Consider the following 21906-nt stretch of genomic DNA (forward strand, 5'->3'; position numbering starts at 1 on the left):
GAGGGAGCAGCAGGATACCCACAGTCAGCACCCTGTCCTTGTGCCCTGTGGGTGTCCTCTCTGCCACCCCCCTGCCTCCAAGGGCACGGATGCCCCCTTTCCAGTTACTCCAAGGGGACTTTGGAGATCTTCTGCCACATCAGGAGGGCAAAAATAGATTGTACTTGAGAAAGGATCTTGATTAAAACTCTCCAGCAAATGAAATGAAAGCGTTAATAGGAAAGTCTTGTTTCTGAGGCCCGTTAACTTCAGTAAAACCAGCTGACACGCCGAGACTTATTTATCTGAATCCTAAGAGCACCACACGCTAGGACCAATGCAGGCCCCCCATCTGCATTTCTTCTCCCTGCTCCCTTGAGGCCATGTGGCCCCTTGGTGCTGTCTTCTTTCCTGCACCCAGGATACAGTCTGCCTGAGCAGCCTGCCCCCCCCACCAAGCAGGTCAGCTCCCCTCAAACCGCACCCCCACTTGCCCTGTCAGGGTCCCCGCCTTGCTTCTGGGTCTGGCTGAGGGTTGGGCCTGGCAGGAAGCTGACTCAAAAGGCAGAGGGTGATGCAGTTCTTTGAGGCTAAATGGGTGAACAGTCCGAGAAAGTTCTAAATTGACTTACTGAGTTGTTTCCCTGAAGATGTGACCCCTCAGTAATGTTCCGGGGTTGACACTTGGTACCGTAACATGCACACTGCGGGAAGGGCACGGAGGCGAGGGCTGCCCTCGGCCCATTCAGTGTGGAGGTAAAGGGAATGCACTCGGGGGTGTTGGAAAACATGAGAAGGGCGGTCTTCGCTTCACCTTTCTGAGGAAACAGCTCAGCAGTGGCATAAGCTCTAGGCAAACCGGGATGGTAAATGTATTACCTACAACAGTGTTCACCTGTTAATCAGAGACCCTGCAGGGTGGGGGTGGGGGATGAGGAATTCACTTCTTCACCCATTTCAACTCATTCGATGGTCCTCAGGCAGCTGGGTGCACGGCTCTTGAAGGGTGCTTACACACAGGTTTAAGGAAATGGAGAGCTTGCAGCAGAATGAGGTGGAAATTTCCCACGGCTCTTCGCTCTTAACCCTCCCTGCCCTTTCGGTGCCGCAGAGCCCCTCCTGCCTGGCCCTGAGCCAACACTTACCAGTGTTTCCTGAAACTCCCGCCTGTCGTCGATGTCGTCCACCTTGTAGGACCCAGAGAGGCTCAGGTAGTAGTAATAGTCCATGCTGGTGATGCCGAGGCTGTGCTTCTGCTCTGCAGAGGCGCCCTCGATGAGCTGGACAAAAGGAAGCGGGATGTGGTGTGCCCACCAAGCTGAGGCCCCACGCCGGGGCCCAGGTGATGAGCACGTTCTGACCCTGCCTTCTGAAATGATGGGTGCTCCTCGTCTCCAAAATATGGGCTTCAGGATAGCTGCTCTGCTGGTGGTAGCCCCGGATCATCTCCGCAAATTCGAGTTCTGAACTCTGGTAAGACCTACACGAGCTGAGACTTTCCCCTCATCCAATGAGAACTGCAGTGCTGTGTGGGTGAGAGCCCTCAGAGGAGTGGAAAACAAGCCAGGCTATATTACTTCGTTTCCGCTCAACTTGCTTAGGGCTTTATGACGTGCAGCTGCCCCTCGCGCTTCTCCCCACGGATGCCTGTGGAACAGCAGCCCCAGGTCCCGCGCTCTGGCATTCTGAAACCTCCTACCCAATGGACTGTCCCGCGGCTTTCTGTGCCCGCTCTGATGTTTGCCTTTGGTCCGAGCAAGGCCCTCTTAAAGGGCTCCCACCAGTGGTGTGCTAGAAAGATATTCAACCATCAACTCATGGGGAGAAAAATGGATTTGTAGTGTTTGCTGACTGTCGTGGTGTAAATACTCCTACCACGACTGATTTCAGACTACCAAGAAAATAGCCCCGAAGGAAAAAGTGCTTGGAAGGGATGCACACAGCCCTTGTGAGCTGGCTCTGCCTGCTCCAGCCCGGAGGGATTTAGGGAAAGAGAGGGCCTAGCCACACTTCTCCATCTCGGTCAAGTTCCTCATGTCATCTCAGCTCCACGCCCCGCAAAGAGGGAACGTCATCTCCATTACAGAGAAGTTCTAGGTCACCCATGACATCAGGGTCCCTTAGCTTTCTTCTGCCTCTTCAAAATATCTTTGTGCTGGGGCGCCTGGGTGGCTCAGTCGTTGAGCGTCTGCCTTTGGCACAGGTCATGATCCCAGGGTCCTGGGATCGAGCCCCACATCGGGCTCCCTGCTCGGCGGGAAGCCTGCTTCTCCCTCTCTCACTCCCCCTGCTTGTGTTTGTGCTCTGGCTATCTCTCTGTCAAATAAATAAATACATAAATAATCTTTTAAAAAAAAATTCTTTGTGCCACCCCCTTCCTATTTTCCCCCTTCTGTGTTTCCTCCCCATCCGCATCACACAGCCTCTCATTTGCATCTTCAAACCGCTCCCCCCTTCTCAACCCTCTTCTGCCAGCAGACACATGCTGCTCTTGGCCGTAAGCTTTTCCTTGACTCTGAACTTCTCCAAGCCCCAGAATAAACTTCCTCATCACGCGCTAGCTAGCCACCTGCAAGAATGATTTGCCATCATCTGAGATAGCTATCTAACTGAAAAGACTGTATGAGCTCCCGACACAGCTTTTAACTTCCTTCTAATCCAATGATCTTCAAACCATAACAAAATTAACACAAAAAACAGCTGCAGGCCTTTCTTCAAAGAAAATCTGACGTGTACCCCTGATATATGAAATGCTAATACATAAACTCATACATAAAGAAATTGTTTTGGTATCATTAGATTTCTTAAGTACTTAAAAAGATTTTAAAAAGTAGGCGAATCCAAGGATACTCGAAGCCTTGGGACATAATCTAAGAGCAACCCGCACACTGCTCTGGCCGCACTCTCCACGGCTTCCGCATGTCCAGGTCAGACCTTCCTGACCGGGGATTAAAGATCCTTAGCCCACCTCTAGCCTGTCCTCTGAGCTCCCCTTCGGGAGACTTCCACCCTTGCCAGCCGGTCCACCTGACTTGCCAGAGCAGCCTCCCCACCTCGTTCCCCTGCGCGCCCTCCCAGCCACACCTCCCCACGTGGACTCCTGCCTGGCAAAGAATCAAGCACTCCTAGTTTTGTTCTCAAGTTACACTAACACTTCTTGATTACGTACTCTCCTCGCAGGTAGGGACATCCTCACAATTTTTTGCACATTGACTTATACATACTATAGTAATAAATACTCCTTGGCTTGGCAGACTAGATTGCCTAAACCTGAGAGCTGAGAGGAAAAAAAAAATTTTTTTTTAATGTGGAGAAGGAATAAGGAAATAGGAAAGAAAAAATATAAAGGAAAACCTGGTAAAATATGTGAAAACTCCGCTCTCCGGGGTTCCTCATCACCACCCTGGATTTTTCCAGAAGGAAGTTGGAGATCTTTCCACCATCTGGTTCCCCACCTGGACTGAACTGGATTTCAAAGTATTTTCCCTGCAAGAAAGTTAGGGATTTCCTTCAATGGTTGGTGCACAGAAACGTGATGTTCCAAACAGGCTTTGAATACAGCATATAATTCAAGGAAATTCATTAATGAAAGATACATTCTGAATTATTCCCAGTTCTGATCAAGACTTCCTCACTTCTTCCTATCAGACAATAACCAGGGCTTTTGTCCAGTCACACGATTCTGAATTGAGAGACAGAGTCTACCTTTCCAGCCCGACTAAATAAGGATATGCTGTATTCCTTGCCCATTTCCCCCCAGTGGGTGCTTGCCTGCTAAGCCGGAAGCTGTAAAGAATGGGACAGAAAATCTCAAGGTTCCCTTGATCTAGCAAGAACGAACTCCATCAGCCTCTTTCAGGGAGAACAAATTTTCCCTCTGCCAGACGTATTTTCATGGCTTTGAGCAAAAGGCACCCCTTTTACCTCTGGGTCATCTAGCGTTCTTACATAAAGTAAAAACACTTGATTATAAACAATGTTCTTTCCAGCTAGTTGTGGGTGTGGAGAGTTTTGTTACTGTCGTAGTTAATTATTTCCTTTTAAATTACTTCTCAGAAGGAACAAAGGAGAATAAAGCCTTGGGATTTAGCTGGAAAGGTGTCCAGATTGTTAAGGAAATGACATTTTCTCACTAGAATCTGGTTGCTCTCCCGTCCTCGGAAAGGGCCAGGAGTGTAAATGTAGACGAAGGAAAAGATGAGAATGTGGGTGTTAGGGAGTGACGGCCTGGGTTCAAACTGGTGGAGCATGCCCAGCCTAACTGCATTTCACATTTTTAAATTTTAATATTTTAAAATATTAAATATTTTTAAAATGTGTACACTGATGAAATCCACCCATTTCAGGGCTGGCTCCTGCCAGGCCGCAAGTCTGGGACTAGAACCATAAACTCATTAAGGACAAGAAAAGCCCATTTTGTGTTTTTCCTGCTGCCTACAGCATCCACTACATGCTGTGTTACTGCTAAGTCAACTGCAGATTCCAAGTATAAGAAAGGCTACAAAAGAAGGCCACCCTCTAATTGTCTATGTGTCTTATTCTGATGACTCTTCCCCCTTCCCCAAAATAAACCCCAAAACACCTAGAAGCACCAGACAGAGAGAAGGACCACAAACCATGTTATCCCAAATTGCAGTGCTTCCTGAGAAATGGTTGCTGAACAAGATTCCCCATGCTTCCTATTAAGATGACTATTCCTTCACCATCTTTTCCTTTTGGCACTTTTTGGAGGGAATAAATCAGTGTCTGTCCATGTGTACCCCCTAACTATTCCCCATCAATCTGGGGATGGGAATGAAACCAAACAGGACATCAAATCCAGGAATGGCAGATGTAGTAAATGACAAACTCTCAAGCCCTTCCAGAATGGTTTCGAAACCTTGGCTGCCCTGTTGCAAAGACCTGGGGAGCCTTTTTTTTTTTTTTAAAGATTTTATTTATTTATTTGACAGAGTGAGCGAGCACAAGCAGGGGGAACAGTTGAGGGAGAGGGAGAAGCAGGTTCCCCGCCAAGCAGGGAGCCCGATGTGAGGCTCAATCCCAGGACCCTGGGATCAGGACCTGAGCCGAAGGCAGACGTTTAACCATCTGAGCAACCCAGGCGCCCCCCCTTTTTTTTTTTTTTTAAAGATTTTATTTATTTATTTGAGACAGAGAGTGTGAGAGAGAGAAAAAGCATGAGCAGAGCAGAGAGAACGACAGAGGGAGATGGAGCAGACTCCCCGCTGAGCAGGGAGCCTGATGCAGGGCTTGGGACTCGATCCCAGGACCCTGGGATCATGACCTGAGTTGAAGGCAGACGCTTAACCGACTGTCCACCCGGGTGCCCCCAGAGAAGTAAATCCATCTTTAGGGACTGGTACCCAAACCTGAGCAGTTCTAAAGAGCCTGGGTGATTTTTATATGTGGCCAAGGTGGAGAACCACTGTTCCAAACAATTCAAATTTGTTACATAAAAGTTAAAACCCCTAACAAGAGACCAAAAGTTTAGTTTTGTTGTAGAGCAGCCTGGGGGAAAAGAGGAACTTGTATGAAGAAAGGATGTTGCATTTTCATAATTAAACGGAAAGAAATGTTGATTCTTGGTAATATTTTATTTCTTAAGCTAGGTACCGGGAACACTGGTGTTCATTGTATTATTTTTAAATAGTGTTTGAAATATTTCATAATATATTTCTTAAAACTTGAAAAGATTGGTGTAAGTGGAACTATGTGAGTTTTTATGATTCATACTGCATGTCCAGTTTTTTAAGAGATTTTTTTTTTATGTAATCTCTACACCCAGTGTGGGGCTCGAACTCATAATCCCAAGATCAAGAGTTGCATGCTCTATGGACCGAGCCAGCCAGGTGTCCCTGCATATCCATTTTAAAAAGAGAAATTACCTATATTCCCACCCTGATGCCCCTTCTACTCCCTCCTACTAAATAATCACTTGTTAACAATATAGTCAAACTTTGATTTACAGACACCTTAGTTAAGTTTTATATAACGTACCTTTTAAAATAAAAATGAGACCATATTATATTATAAATATCATAAATATTTTTTTTTTTTTTTTTTAAGATTTTATTTATTTATTTGACAGAGAGATAGCGAGAACAGGAACACAAGCAGGGGGAGTGGGAGAGGGAGAAGCAGAAGCAGACTCCCCGCCGAGCAGGGAGCCCGATGCGGGGCTCGATCCCAGGACCCCGGGATCATGACCTGAGCCGAAGGCAGACGCTTAACGACTGAGCCACCCAGGCGCCCCTATAAATATCATAAATATTGTTCTATAACCTATTTTTTTTGAAATTTAACAATATATTATGGATATCTTTTTAAATAAGTCATTATTAACAGGAAACTTAGATATGACACCTTAAAAGTATTCTTGGGTCAAAGAAAATGGACATTAAAAAAAATTTTTTTTTTTAAATAGGCTCCACGCTGGAGCCCAACACAAGGCTTGAACCCACAACCCTGAGATCGAGACCTGAGCCGAGATCAGGAGTCAGGCGCTTAACTGACTGAGCCACCCAGGTGCCCCTGAACATTTTAAATGTTGATAAAAAATGCGAAATTGCTCTCCTAGGGGAATGTGTCAGGCTTCAACCAATAGTGTTTTTTCTCTGGTATTATAAATCTCCTTAATGTTTGCTCATCTGAGAGACAGAAAATGATATATAGTTTTAATTTACATTTCTCTCATTATTAATGGAAATACCTTTGGATGCCCCATCAGACCTTACTCTGTGTGTGTGTGGTGGGGGGGGGGGGTGGGTATGTGGGTGCGCATGCGCTCACACTCTTTCTCATCTTTCCATCAGGGTTACATGAAATTTTATAATCGGAAAAATAATAAATGCTGGCTATTTTTGTTTTGTTTTACAAGAAATGACTGACGTATCCTCCTTGTCCAAGAATAAAGAATAATTTATATTGGAAACATCAAAATACCGATTTAATTATTCTTTTGCTCTCTAAGGAAGGCAAAGGGGGGGATGGGTAGCTAGAGAGTCAAGTGCATTTTTTTTTAAAGATTTTATTTATTTATTTGACAGAGAGAGCGAGAGAGCACAAGCAGGGGAAGCAGCAGAGGGAGAGGGAGAAGCAGGCTCGCGGGGCTCGATCCCAGGACACTGAGATCATGACCTGAGCTGAAGGCAGACGCTTAACCATCTGAGCCACCCAGGCGCCCCGGTCAAGTGCATTTTTATATGACTGAGACATTTTATATGACTGAGACAGAGAATTAGGAAAAAAAGGTCAAGTGGAAAATTCATTCACATTTTCTTTTGTATTTCATTACCTAGAAACTTCTTCAAGATAACACAACCAGGCATTAAGCAGAAAAATAGGAGTGGTGAACAAATGAATAGTTTGAATAGTATCGAACAGCAAGGAAAGTGAAGGCAATAAGGAGAGCTATAACTCACCAGGGAATCTAACAATCACTGCATGAGACCTTAGTAAGAATTCTCTTGGAAATAGAAGCTTCCTTCCAAAATAGAAGGCTGAAAGAGAAATTGTTTTTCTCCAAAATTCCCACTATTTATTTTAAAATGGTCCAGAATCAGCCTCACAGATGGCTCCTTGAATGTTTTACTGCCAGACATAATCTAGGGTTGAGATAAGATATAAAATCTACATAAATCAAAGCTACTGGCCAAATACTCATTTCTTTGTAAATGTGGCTTTTTGTCAAGGGGGATATATTCCTATGCATCCTCGCCAGCTTTCTAATTCACCCCCCGAGGAGACACTCAGGCAGAAAAATGTCTAAGTGGGCATTCATGACAATGCACTTGGCTGACACTTCCATTGCCCTGGGCTGAGTGGACCAGTTGGGAGGCCATCTGACGGGCTGCATCCAGTTGCTTTTGGATGTGATTATGTTACGTGAATATGTCTAAAACAAATACACAGAGCTCTGAGGGGTGGGTAGACAACTGGCTCACTCTGGATGACAGGGAGGAGGACAGTTCTCTCCAAGATACAGGATCGAAGTGTCTGCTACCTTCCGTGTCCGCGGCCCAGGTTCCAGGAACCAAAAGCAAGGCAAGAAGACCTGCAAATCTAGTCAACTCGTTTATTTGCCTGGGAAAGAAGGTCTTTCCGCCAGGGTACAAGGCAAACCCCTCCAGGACCAAAGCTGACACTTCTATCAATTTTTATTTTCCCTAGTGAGGCAACTTGGGTTGAGAACTGTTTTCAAAAATTATCTTCTATCCCGAGGCTCAAAAATAATTTCAGTGAAAGGGCAAATGGATATCCTGACAGCACACAGCTATAGAAAATGAAGAAGAGATTGAAAAGGCAGCCTCCTGATGGTATGTGAAAAGCTCCCATTTCCTTGGGGATAGCAGACGTAAATCAGGGGTATCAGCATCACCCATCAGGTGACATTTTCTGAAACAGGGAAGAGACTCACAAATCGGCTGGAGTTGTTGTTCCGGACGGTCTTGGCGTTCCCGAAGGCCTCCAGGAGCGGGTTGGACTGCAGGATAATGTCCTTGACGTGCTGTCACGGCAGACAGGCCAGAGGTTAGGAAGGTGCAAGCACCAACCACGCAACGGGAAGCCACACTCTCCCTAAGGACCCGGTTTCTGAAGGCAGTTAAGATGAGGTCTCAAATCTCTACATGTTCCTGGGGTTTCTGGAAGATCTATGCTTTTCTTGCAACAGACCTAAACCTGCTTGTGTGTTCGTGTCTTCCTGCTCCCTTGACTTGGTGCCTGTGCTTCCCAAACCTTCATGCTCATGAATCCCCAAGGGATCTTGTTTAAATGCAGATGCAGATTCATTGGTCTGAGGTGGGGCCCGAGAGTCTGCACTCCTAATCAGCTCCCTGGTTCTACTGCTTTTTTCAGTGTGGAGCCATGTTTGGAGCAGCAAGGGCCAACACTGGATTGTATGGAACAATTCCTGGCCTACTAGAGAGGAAGGATTTGGTTTTCAAACACCCCACTTCTGTGCCAGACTGAAAAGTGTGCAAAACACTCTATGGGCAAGACAGCTCAACAGATAGGAGTTGATGTTGGAGAGGTCTTTCAACAAGTGAGTCACTCCTTGTAGTTCTAATTATTCACATGCTATGGTTAAACATGTTCCAGAAATAACAAGTCTTTGGTTTGTGCTCTTTAGCTACTGACTAATTTCAAGCCAAGAGCTCTGTATCATTGTCCTCATAGGAAAACAGGAAGAGAAAAGTCAACAATAACGTCTGCAGTCTGGCCACTAGGTCGTGGTCTGTAGCAAACAGGACTAGATTAACGCACTAACTACTAATTAACTATGGAACAGCCGAAGTTGTTCCTTCGGCATTCTCCTGAACAGTCAGAAGAGGAACAAGAACGGGAATTTCACTAACTGGGGTATGTTGTTAGCAATGGCACCAAAGGCAAATTCTGGGTGGTCCCTCCATGGGGTCAAGTTCAAAGCTTAGAAACATCTTCCAAGCTGCCTACTCTCCTTTAAAAACTCATGGATTTATACAAATGATGCCTTCTTTGTAAAATTAATTTTGACTTTGTGGCTCTTCATCAATCAATCCTTTATATCAGTTATTTGATATCCTTTATCAACACTCAGCTTCTCATAAGGGGTAGAACAAACGAAGGCTCTTCTTTGTCTCTTCCCTTCTTTAATTATTGACTTTTAAGCTGAGAATCCTTATGCATGTATCCATCATCCATCCATCAACCATCAAGATGTCCAACAGAATTTTGGGGCATGTGGTCAGCATTTGGGGAAAAGACAAAGAACAAATAAAGGTAAAGGTGCAGCCCACCCATAAAACAGCATCCTGAGTTTGTCTTCATGTCAACCTTCTAGGGATAGGGTGTGATCACATGAACAGAGACAATCAAGTAGCACCACACCAACCTAAGTTCTTGAATCACACTCACTGTCCAATGCTGAAGCCATGAGCCATGTGTTGCATTGAGTTGTAAGAAGGCTAGTCCCAATTGAGATGTGCTGTTAAGTGTAGATTACACGCCAGATTTCAAAGATTTAATATAAAAAAGAATGCAGAGTATCTTGTTAGTTTCTTGACATTGATTATAGGCTGAAATGATCATGTTTGGGATATGTTGAGTTAAGTAAAATATATTTTTAAAATTAATTTCACATGATTCTTTTTACCTTTTTAAAGATGTAGCCACTTGAAAATGTTAAATTATGTATGTGACTTGTGCCATCTTTCCACTGGCCGGTGCTACTCTAGATCTTCCTTTCATTCAATGAAAGAGGGCACTCGAAGACTCTTTTACTCTGCGAAAGGAATTTTGGATGCTGCCTGAAGCTGGCCACTAGGTCCCAGAAGGACACAACGTGACGGAGTACCATTTAATTAGCAGACAGAACCACAGTGAAGAGAATTTTGATGTACCTTTTTAAAGTCTACAGATGACTGCACTTATCCAATGATTCAGATTAAAAAATTAATCTTTATGGTGAAATCTACCTGGGAGCATGAGTACCAGTAAGAAACTGTTCCCAGTGGTCTGTGCCAGTGATAAGCCCTATGCCTCTGGGCAACCCCCTGTGGACCCTGGCCCACCTCCGCCATCAGCCATTGCTCTTCGGGGGGGGGGGGGGCTTCATCCATTCCTGCTGATGCCGATGCGGCTACCACGATGGGTCAGACTAAAGACAGATGAAGCAGTATCTACTGTTCTCCATGCTGCACCCTCGAACGTGCTGCCTCTCGGCCCATATTGTATTCCTCTCCTTTGTCCTCATTTTTCTGGATGTTCCTGCTTTCCTAATGTTACCCTCTAACTTTTCCTTCTTCCTTTCTCTCCCCTGCCCCCCTCCCCCACTCTATTTTAAGATTTTTGGAAATGCAGTCACATAGTTCAAAATTTAAAAGTTTCAAAAGGATATAGGGGAGAATGTGCCTTTCTCTCGGTCTCCCAGTTTCCCTCCCTGAAGAACCCATTATCAGTTTCTTATCTATCCTTCCAGAGGTATGTTATACCTATCCAAACAAATATGGGTATATGTTCCCTTATTCTCCTCAAATGGCAACACATTTTACACAATGTTGTGAACCTTGCTTTTTGTAACTCATCATTATCTTGGAGATCATTACCTATCAGTACATGAAGTTTCATTTTTACAGCTATCTAATATTCTATTCTATTATGAACTATAAATTATTTCACCAGTCTCTGATTGACGAACCTTCAAATTATTTCGAGTCTTTTACATTACTAAAAAATGCCACATCAAATAACTGTATCATTTTGCATACATTTCAGCACATCTAAAGGATACATTCTCTTAAGCAGAATTGATGAATCAACAGGTGTACTCACATAGAGTTGACAGATTTTGCTGAAATACCCTCCATAAAAGTATACTAGTTCATGCTCCTACCCGTAATGTAGGAGAGGAACTATGTTCCTATATTTTTACCAACAAAGTGTTTAAAACACTACAAAATTTTTGCCATTCTGACAGTTAAGAAATAGTTCTTTGGTGAGGTTTCAATTTGCACCTTATTATCATGAGGGTGGGCATGTTTCATGTTTTATGAGTTGTCCTTCATTTATTCCCTTTTGGGATTTTTTGGCCTTTGCTAGATATTTAAGAGCTCATTCTATATTAGGTATCTCCATCTCATGCTATTTCTTTGGAGATTTCAAGCTTCTTGGTTATAGAAGTTTGTTGGTTCTATGTCTTTTCTGTGGAAAAAAAATTCTTTTTTTAAACAGCAAATGGAGACTTTTACACTTCACTTAATACAGGGCCTCAAAATGGGTCATGTCACTAACTCACCTGGACTTTGGGACCTCCTCCAGATACTCTAGAGACATAACTCATGATGTATTTGGCAGCCACTGTCTTTCCAGCACCACTTTCACCACTGAGGAAAGAAAGACAAAAATACCCAGCCATGAAGTGGATCACAACTGGTTCCCTCCCCCTGACAAAACAAACAAACAAACAAACAAACAAACAAAAACAAAAAAAGAAAGCAATCATAAAGGTATTCAGTAATAAAGGCACAGCACTGGTTGAGAAAGGCAAATCTGTGCCAGGATGAGGTCACCTCCCTGACTTGTATGAGCAACATCAACATGGTTTGTGGACAAAGGTCTTGATAACGATCATGTCCGGAATAGACAGTTAGGCATTCTAAATGCCCAATAATGGAGAACATGATAAGGAACATTATGGGATATCAGAAGGATGGAATATTATACAGAAATTACAACTGACAGGAAGATTGTAAACTTAGGGGAAAAAGCATAGGAAGTAATCAATTGAGTGAAATAAATCAGATAAAATTATATATGAAAACATGATTACAAAATGTAAAGAAAAAAAAAACACTGAAAAAAAAAAAGACTAGAACTACCACAAAATATTGGTAGAGGTTCTGGTAAAGTGAAAGATACCATGGAAGACTCCTTTCAGTTCATTATTTCCCAAACTTTTAGTAACGCATACATTACTTCTGTATTAAAAAAAAAAAAAAGGAAACCGTAGGCACTCTCAGGTTTCAAACCGTGTGCCCTGAACTGGTTCAAGCAACTTCATTTTAGAAGTTCTAAAATTAAATGATGAGGCAATATTAATCACATCCTGCATAACAAAGACTACCTTCCGTTTTGGTGGCCTCACCGCATGGGGAAACCCTTTTGTTAAGAGTGTATAGGCTGCTCTTCAAAATACCCGTTCTTCCTTCAAAATCCCCTCGAATTGATGATGACCTCAACTCACAACATGCTCAAGTCAGTCAGATTTCTCATCTCTCTATTGGTTGCCTTTGTGTTATCAATGGCTCAGTTACTCAAGAAAAGAGGAAATGTCTGCTCAGGGTACATCCAAAGCCAGGTGACCCCTTAGCATCAAAAGGAAACAAATAAATTTGGAAATAATTTGATGTTTTGAAACAAAACAAACACAAAAAGGATTAAGGTAGCCATCAGAGCAAAACTCAGAACCTGGTGAATTTCCCTGACGTAACACATTTAATTAGAGAGATTAGAGGGAAGAAGAAGGGAACAATACTCTTTGAGGGGCTCTGAATCCACCAATGTGACTCATTCACCATCCCAGTACTCGGAGCTCCCGGCTTCCAGGTCATGAGACTAGGGAAAGCAAACTGAAGTTCCATAAGATGTGGTGGCAAGAAGAAAACCAGCAAGTGTGGATGAAATGGCACACTGTTTATAGAGGACGTGCTTACTCGCAGGCCCAAGGAGGTATAGCAAATATCTCAGCTCCATGAGGAAATGCTCTATTTAAATGGTCCCTGTAATCAAGTGATTTATGTGCAAGATCCAGGGTCAAAACATGTACTCTTGCTCATATGGAACACAGGTTTTGTCGACAAGTGAAACTCCATTTTATAATGTTGTAAATAATGTGAACGGTCAAGAATATTGTAAAATCCCAAAGTGCAAAGGTACAACCACCCAATCCAATAATCACACAGACATTTAAAATAACTAGAAAACAATGTGGCAATATACATAGAGACTGCAGCTAAGGTTAATGGCAACTTAAGCAGAAGACAATGTATCTATAATGTGATCACAACTAAGTAAAAATAATGTATGGACAAGAATAGAAATGGAACAAAGAAAAAGAAGTATTTCTGACTTGGGGCGCCTGGGTGGCTCAGTCAGCTGAGTGTCTGATTCTTGATTTTGGGTCAGAGCATGATCTTGGGGTGGTGAGATCGAGCCCCACATTGGTCTCCATGCTCATAGTGAAGTCTGCTTGAGATTCTCTCCCTCTGCCCCTCCACCTGTGCTCGCATGCGCGTGCTCTCTCTTCCCCATAAATAAATAAATCTTTTAAAAAAAGAAATATTTCTGACTTATTGAAGGGTTTTTTCCTTTGGATGTGATTTCTCTTAATTGTTTAAATTTTTGAGATAGATAATTACTTATATATTTCAGATTTTTAAAGACAGCATTTCTAGAAAAAGTGGAACCACACACCACAGTGATAATCAACACTGATCAACTTCTTTATTCTTCAACTTCCTTTATCAGGATGAGTAAACATATTTTCATGTTCAGAATTCCTTGCAGCAAGCTGTGTGTGTGTGTGTGTGTGTGTGTGTGAGAGAGAGAGAGAGAGAGAGAGAGAGAGAGAGAAAAGGAGAAGCAACAAATCCTATTGGAATTATGAAATAAAAGTATAGTGATTCTCCCACTATGTCTTCGGTTAATAGTGTGATCAGACATGAACTATTTTATCTCTTTGGTTGGAAGGAAAAGAACAGAAGAATAATGGAACATAATTCATTTCATGTATTAAAATAAGTATGCCAGGTCCAATAATAGAACATTGACATTCTAGTAATTGTGGTATTTTTCAGAAGCTTTAAAATAATTAGTTCTGGCTGAACATTGACTGGAAGTTTCATTTCTTGGTTTCCATTTACAAACACTTAAAAAAAAGTTCTATTGATCAGAGGCTGGTAATTTGCTCAGAATATGGTACAATAATGGAATGTTACACAATTATCTGAAGCTTACAGTATATACAACCATAACTATACTGGTCCTTTTGGGATGGCAAAATATTATTTCTTCCTCTGGACTAAAACGCAAGTTAAAAGAATGTGAAGGTATCAGACATTATACAGCATGGCCAAAATTATTTTCTTTGCATCTCACAGCAGTTAGGGAATTTGCTTTGCTTATGTTACAGGCAGTCTTTCTTAATTCAATTGCCTTCACTTGACTTCTAACGTGGACAAAAAAATACGCTAGAAGTGTATGTGCTTTAAATTAGAAAAATGCCGCATTGGTCCCTAAACCCAGCAGCCTACCAGAACCCTCAAAGTAAAATGCTCATGTTTGGGCTCCTCTTCTGACCTGCTTCCAGTCCCAGTCTCGAAGGACAGGCCCTAGAAATAAGATTTTTTTTTTTTTAAAGATTTTATTTATTTATCTGACAGAGAGAGACACAGCGAGAGAGGGAACACAAGCAGGGGGAGTGGGAGAGGGAGAAGCAGGCTGCCCGCCGAGCAGGGAGCCCGATGTGGGGCTCGATCCCAGGACCCCGGGATCATGACCTGAGCCGACGGCAGATGCTTAACGACTGAGCCCCCCAGGCGCCCCTAGAAATAAGATTTTTTAACTCCGTAGTTCTTATATAACTGGCTGGGAATGAGCCAAGCAAATTTAAAACAGTCAACAGAGACTTCATAGGAAATATCAATTCAAGTAAGAAATAATGTTCTGTGTGCGTTAGCTATAGAAATGAAAACATGCTAAAATTTCAAAGAAATGGAAAGAATGTTCTGGGGGAAGAAGCTATTTACAATGGTATATTAATAATTGGATCCAAGGACCATAATTGCTTTTATAAGTCTGAAAGTTATTCCTCACTTAAAAATCAATAGTGTTTTCAATTCACTTCAACTTCCTCTAGCAAATGTAAAAACATTTCCATCATATTTTTCAGGCAGATTTCCCACAGAATAAGGAGAGTCAATCTTTTCTACTGCTCAAAGATTCACCAATCTACTCCCATTTCCCCCTTCCTAGTCTCAAAATAATCTGTAACTTTTTTTTTTAAGATTTATTTATTTATTTGAGAAAGCAAGATTGAGAGCGAGCACACATGCACGTGAGCATAGCTAGGAGAGGGGCTGGGGGAGAGAACCTCAAGCAGACTTCTGTGCTGAGCGTGGAGCCCGATGTGGGGCTCGATCCCAGGACCCTGAGATCATGACCTGAGCTGAAACCAAGAGTTGGACGCCCCGAATGAGCCACCCAGGCGCCCCTCTCTAACAGTTCTTACCACAGTAACTATTGTTCCCTTATAACTGATCAAGTTAATGTCATTGAAATGTTACTTTACCAGCCTTAGATTTGTTTGCACTTTACAAAGGATAAACACTTCAGGGGCGCCTGGGTGGCTCAGTTGGTTAAGCGACTGCCTTCGGCTCAGGTCATGATCCTGGAGTCCCGGGATCGAGTCCCACATCGGGCTCCCTGCTTAGCGGGGAGTCTGCTTCTCCCTCTGACCCTCTTCCCTCTCGTGCTCTCTGTCTCTCATTCTCTCTCTCTCAAATAAATAAATAAATAGAATTTAAAAAAAAAAAAAAAAAAAACAAAGGATAAACACTTCAAACAAAAACTGTGTGTGCGTTTGTTTACCCTACATGTATTGTCTAAGCCCCACCACGTGCCAAGCTCTGGGCTGGAGGCTGGAAGGAGAGGTGGCTCCTGCCCTGAAGGAGCTCACTGCCTGCTGGGGAAGGGGAGTGCACGCAGGCTGTAAGAAAACCGTGTAGATGGGGATACAGTTTTAGGGACTCCTGGGGGACATGTATCCCTGATTGGAGTGCATGTTAAGAAAAGATCCTTAAAGGAAGTCACAACTATTTTAAGTCTCAACAAGACACGTAACATTAGCCAGGTGGGGTGTGTGTGCCCATGTGCAGTCAGATCCAGGGGTGAAGGGTGAAGCCTGAGTCCTAGCTGGAGACAAAAACCCCACTGGGTGCAACTGAAAGGAAGTACCACAGGTGAAAAGGACTTGAATGGGAGCTGGAGGGAGGAGGAGAGGGGCTGGGAGGGGATGAAAGGTCCATGACAGTGCCTTGGGTATCGGTTTTGAGGAAGGACCACGGGCTCTGGTCAGCAGCAGTCAGTGATTCTTATTTTATACAGACCAGACTCCAGTCCTTTCTGCATCATATTCATGAATTTTGCCTTTACCTCTCTTCTAAAGACCAACTGATCTATTACTGACTTAGTATTTTTCTCTAAATTGACTCAATTTACTTAAATTTATTTTAAAAAGGAACATATATATGACTGCTGTAAATAGAAAACCACGATGGCTTACCCCAAATTGGCAACCCTAAAAATAAATACCACAAAAATAAAATAGTTATTTGTGAAAATAATCCAAATTTCTACCAACACAGAATAGATTAAAAATAAACTGTGACATATTCAGAAGTGGAATTCTAGGAGGGGGTAAAAAAAAAGAATTATAGCTACACTCTCCCAGCAAATTTCAGGAAATTTAATGTTGTGTGAAAAAAAAAAAAAGCAAGCTGCAGAAGAATACATGGAACACATATAGTAGGATTCCATTTACATCAAATTCAACAGTGCAAAAAGACAGTCAAGAGGTTGGGTAGAGAAGCAAATATAAGTAAGTAGTAACACCATAAAGAAAAGGGAAGGAGATATTTAAAATTCAGGACAATGGTTATTTCCCTGTGAACTGGGATGGGAAAGGAGCCAGGATGGACTGGAGAAAAGGAGGGGCAGCTCAGAGGATATTCTTTTTCTTTCTTTTTTTTAAAAGATTTTATTTTTAAGTAATGTCTACACCCAATGTGAGGCTCGAACTCACAACGCCGAGATCAAGAGTCATATGCTCCACCAACTGAGCCAGCCAGACGCCCCTCAGGGGATGTTCTTTTAACTTAAAGTGAAGTGGTGGGTGATCTTTTTGGATCATTACTGTTTAAACGTACATGTATTTTATAGAAATAATTTTAATGTCCTCAATAGCTCACATGAACCGTTTTGGAAGTAGTTGAATTCTAGCTGGCCCGCCAAAGGCCTTGAGCCTGAAGCCTACTCTCTTTAACAAAGAGATCAGCAAGAGGTTTGAAGACATACCAGCACAAAACAGACTTACTCTCTGATAGAAGCAGCAAGACTGAAATAAAACTAAACATGGGCTCGTCCTCTGTGCGTACTTCAATACCATGTACCCCCTGCATGGCTGGGAAGCGCTGCGATCATCAATGGGAAACAGGTGCGGAGCACGGAGGCCAAGCTGAAAGGAGATGGCCAGGTTAGAAGGGTGTGCAGGATCCGGGGGAGGGGGATGAAGGCCTCCATGACGGCAGTGCTGGTGGCAAAAGGTGTAAGAGGGTAAACTCCTGTCCTATTAGGAAGTAACATTGGGTTTTGACAGAAGATAGATAAGAAGGAATGAAGAATGACATCCTGGTTTGGGGCCTCGGGAGCCGGTGGATACTGTATCACTAAGATAAGAGTTTATATAACCCCCAGGGCAGGGTTGGGGGTTATATCATGTGGTTGTAGGAGCCCAGAGACTAAGGATGCAGAGCACTGAAGGGCATTTGAGGGGCCACCCAGAAGTAGGGGCCAGTGGGCAGAGCCATGGGGAGGTAGAGGGGAGCAGGGAGGTAATGAATGGAGAGACAGCTGGTGATTGGAGGACTGATTCGATTGAGCACATAAATTAAATTGAGCAATAGATAAATACATTGAAAATAATGTGAAACAAGACTCTCGTTGTCAGAAAAGTATTAGCAAATTTGAAAAGAAGAAAGAACCCTGAAGTGCTGGATCGGTGGTATTAAAGGCATCCATTTTAACTGTTGGAATGAAAGGTATCAGTACACACACACACACACACACTATAACTTTGTGTGTGTGTGTGTGGTATGTATAGTGGGCAGTGTGTGTGTGTGTGTATATATATTATAAATAAATAGAAGGGACCAAGGCTTCTTGGAGAAATGGCCAATTCAAAAGCTGGGCCAGGGAAAATGCAAGCTGAGCCTAGAACACGTAGCTGTGTCAAAAAGTACAAAAGTACAGTGTCTGATGTGGACATGTCAAGCCCACAAGAGCCAGTTTGAAAGGGCTCCCACTGATCGAGATCGTGGTAGTAATGGATTACGATCACTGAATATAGTCCATACATACTGCCATAAAACAAGATAAATCAATAACAAGGGAGAAGGGAAAACTCTTCCTTATCATAGAGTGCCAACTAATGAACAAAGAAGAAATGATGGAAACAGAGCATCACCCTTTGGCACCTGTCATTTAAGTGACTGATTTGGGCTGGAGTCATCAATGGATTCTACGGTGAGTGGAAGTTTAATGAGGAGCAGGATGCTGCCATAATCTCAAAACAGGCCCACAAAACGCTAACATGTCCTAAAAGAAAATATGGTGAACTTAATCAGAAGAAACATAGCAGACATGTCCAGGCCCAACCAGTTGCTCAGGAGCACAGTGATGTTTCTAAGGAAGTCCTGCTCAGCAGGAATGACCTGAGTCTGGTCAGAAGGAATCATGAGACAGACCCAAGCTGAGGTCAGCCTACTGAATTTAATGCCTGAACTCTTTGAAACTGTAAAAAGCAAGAAATACACATATTGGGTAAACCCTGCAATGCGTCCCCTGCAATCTGAAGAACTGTTCCAAAATGACAGAGTCTGAAGAGACATGTATTCCTGGAAAGAATCCCGGGACAGAATGGAAAGACGGGCGCCTGGGTGGCTCAGTCGTTAAGCATCTGCCTTTGGCTCAGGTCGTGATCCCAGGGTCCTGGGATCGAGCCCCGTGTCGGGCTCCCTGCTCGGCGGGAAGCCTGCTTCTCCCTCTCCCACTCCCCCTGCCTGTGTTCCCTCTCTCGCTGTGTCTCTCTCTGTCAAATAAATAAATAAAATCTTAAAAAAAAAAAAAAAAGAATGGAAAGAGACATTTAGGGGAGAACTGGTAAAATGTAAATGGGATCTGTGGGTTAGGTGGCACTGTACTATTATCAGTGTCCCGATTTGGAGTATTATAACTGGTTATGTAGGAAAACATCTTGTTTTTAGGAAATACACACTGGAGAGTTTAGGGGTGATGAGTTATCACTTCTGCAGCTTGATCTTAAAAGGTTCAGAAAAATACTAATAAGAGTTGGTAATATCAATAATTGTGTGTGTCTGTGTGCGTATGGTTGGAGGAAGAGGTGGGAGAGAGCGTAAATGTGGTCAAATGTCACCAGTTGGGGAAACTAGGTGAAGAAGACACAACAGTTGCTAGGTTCATTCTGCCCATTTTTCTGTACAACTGGAATTATTTCAAAATAATTGTTTGAAAGAGAGTTTATAGGAAACGTTGCAAATCTGAGGATGGGGAGGAAGTAGATGGAATATTTGTTCACCTGTGTACATGTGAATATATATATATATTTTCCCCCTTTTAAGTTGTCTTGATCAGTGGCTAATAGGAATGGGGGCAGATAGTTGAAAATGTGAGTCTGAAGCATAGGGAAAGGTTCTGGATGAGAATACCAGGATGTGAGTGAGAGTCAGTGGGACTACCAAAGAGAAGCATGCCTGAGCACAGACTGCACTGGGACATTGGGGACTGTAGTGGCCACTAATGGCTCCCACTCGAGCTCTTTTCCCCACCTCCCTTTCCCTGACAATTTTCTGACTTGGTTCGGGTATCTTGCCTGGTACACCAGATACAGAAGCTGGTCCCCTACTCAGCTGAGCCCATATGCACCTGACCTACCACCCCCAGCAGCAATTCAAGAGTCCATATGAACAAGGTTGCCCAATTAGACTCAACGGAAGGACTCATGGGAGAGGCTCCTCTCCCCTCTAGGATGTAAGGAAGGACGTTACTCTGATTGCCCCTGGTAGCCACCTGCAACCACCGAGGGGAACCAGAACAAATCTTAGCATGTCTGGACTGTGAAGCAGAGAGCTGGAAAGAACCTGGGTCCTTGATGACATCAATGGACCACTGAGCCACCAGCCCTGAGGTCTCCACAACCTCTGCATGTTTTGTTATATGGGATAATAAATTGCCTTAATTTCTCAGACAGTTTGAATCAGATTTTCTGTTGCTGGCAGCTCAAAGCGTGTCAAACGAAATGGGGACCACTGACATTTCGGGAGCGCTGGGGAAGAAACTCCCCATGGAGAACAAGCTGGAAAGGCTGGAGAGGCACGAGGTAAAGGAGGAGGATGAAGGCAGGGTCCCGGGAGCCGAGGGAGCTGGAGGCCAACTGTGTCAGCACGGTGGGGAAACTGAGAAGGCAATGAAGTTCTGAAATCTTCCTGCTGGGACCGGTTCTCTCAAACCCTACTTTTGGATATAGGGACATATTAGTATTGAACTTGACTCTTAGTTCAAAATGTATAACCCAAGGATAAAAAATACAGAGATAGTTAAAAAAATTTCTTTCCTAATTCTAGAGTTCAAAAGATGAACATTGTGTGTCTGAGAAATAGTCCAGAAGATGAGAAACAACATCAATTCCAAAGGAGATTTGAAAGGAGTAAACTAGTGGATGTAATAATTGTAGCACTGGCCAGTGAGTGAGCAGTTTAGGCACGTCAGGGACCGTTGTACGGGCTTCACATCCATCAGTCACTTGACCTGAATGATAGCCCTGTGGGGTAGGTGCTCTGATCCCCTTTCTTTGATGAGAAATGCTACACAACTCGCTCAGGGACACACAGCTAGTGAGAGGCATTGCTAGGAAAGGAGCCTCGCTCTACTGCTTCGGATCAGGGCATATATTTAAAATCCTGGGGCGCCTGGGTGGCTCAGTCGTTAAGCGTCTGCCTTCGGCTCAGGTCATGATCCCGGGGTCCTGGGATCGAGCCCCGCATCGGGTTCCCTGCTCAGCGGAAAGCCTGCTTCTCCCTCTCACACTCCCCCTGCTTGTGTTCCCTCTCTCGCTGTGTCTCTCTCTGTCAAATAAATAAATAGAATCTTAAAAAAAATAAAATAAAATCCTCATATGGGTTAGCTGGTCGATTAAAATCAACAGTGTTTTGCAAAGTCACTCCATGAATAGCACGGTTCATAGCATAATCAAACCTTTCACTACACCCGAGTCTTTACTGATAGACATCTCTTTAATTAAGGCTTCTGCCCAAAACATTTATTATCTCACACACAGTGGGAAGGAACAAATAATAGCCTGCATCCCTGCGATCACATGACAACATGTGATCAAGAAGGAGAAACGCATCAGAGAAGGTTCGGGACAGCCTTCTCCAAAGATTCAGTTCACACATTCCCTTCCCGGCAGCCTTCCTGGATCTGGGAAGAGGCAGGTCTGAGGGGAAGAATCTCTGTTGCTCACCTGGGGGACTGCAGGGTGGCAGAGAAAGGGGTGATCTGTCAGACCCTGTCCTGACACTGAAAAATAAATCCTCA

General features: G+C 43.5%; 1 protein-coding gene across 1 annotated transcript in view; it reads right to left on the bottom strand.

Annotated features, from left to right (window-relative positions):
- Positions 1 to 21906, bottom strand: part of MYO1E (myosin IE) — a 191147-nt gene that overhangs the window by 66039 nt on the left and 103202 nt on the right. Inside the window, exons 5-8 of the mRNA XM_032417903.1 lie at positions 11753 to 11840; positions 8396 to 8485; positions 3334 to 3465; positions 1125 to 1259 (exon numbers count right to left, since the gene is read on the bottom strand). Of these exons, the coding sequence (XP_032273794.1) occupies positions 1125 to 1259; positions 3334 to 3465; positions 8396 to 8485; positions 11753 to 11840 (445 nt within the window). The remainder of the gene's footprint in view (positions 1 to 1124; positions 1260 to 3333; positions 3466 to 8395; positions 8486 to 11752; positions 11841 to 21906) is intronic.

Source organism: Phoca vitulina, unplaced genomic scaffold (assembly GCF_004348235.1).
Source record: "Phoca vitulina isolate PV1807 unplaced genomic scaffold, GSC_HSeal_1.0 scaffold20, whole genome shotgun sequence".
NCBI lineage: Eukaryota > Metazoa > Chordata > Mammalia > Carnivora > Phocidae > Phoca > Phoca vitulina.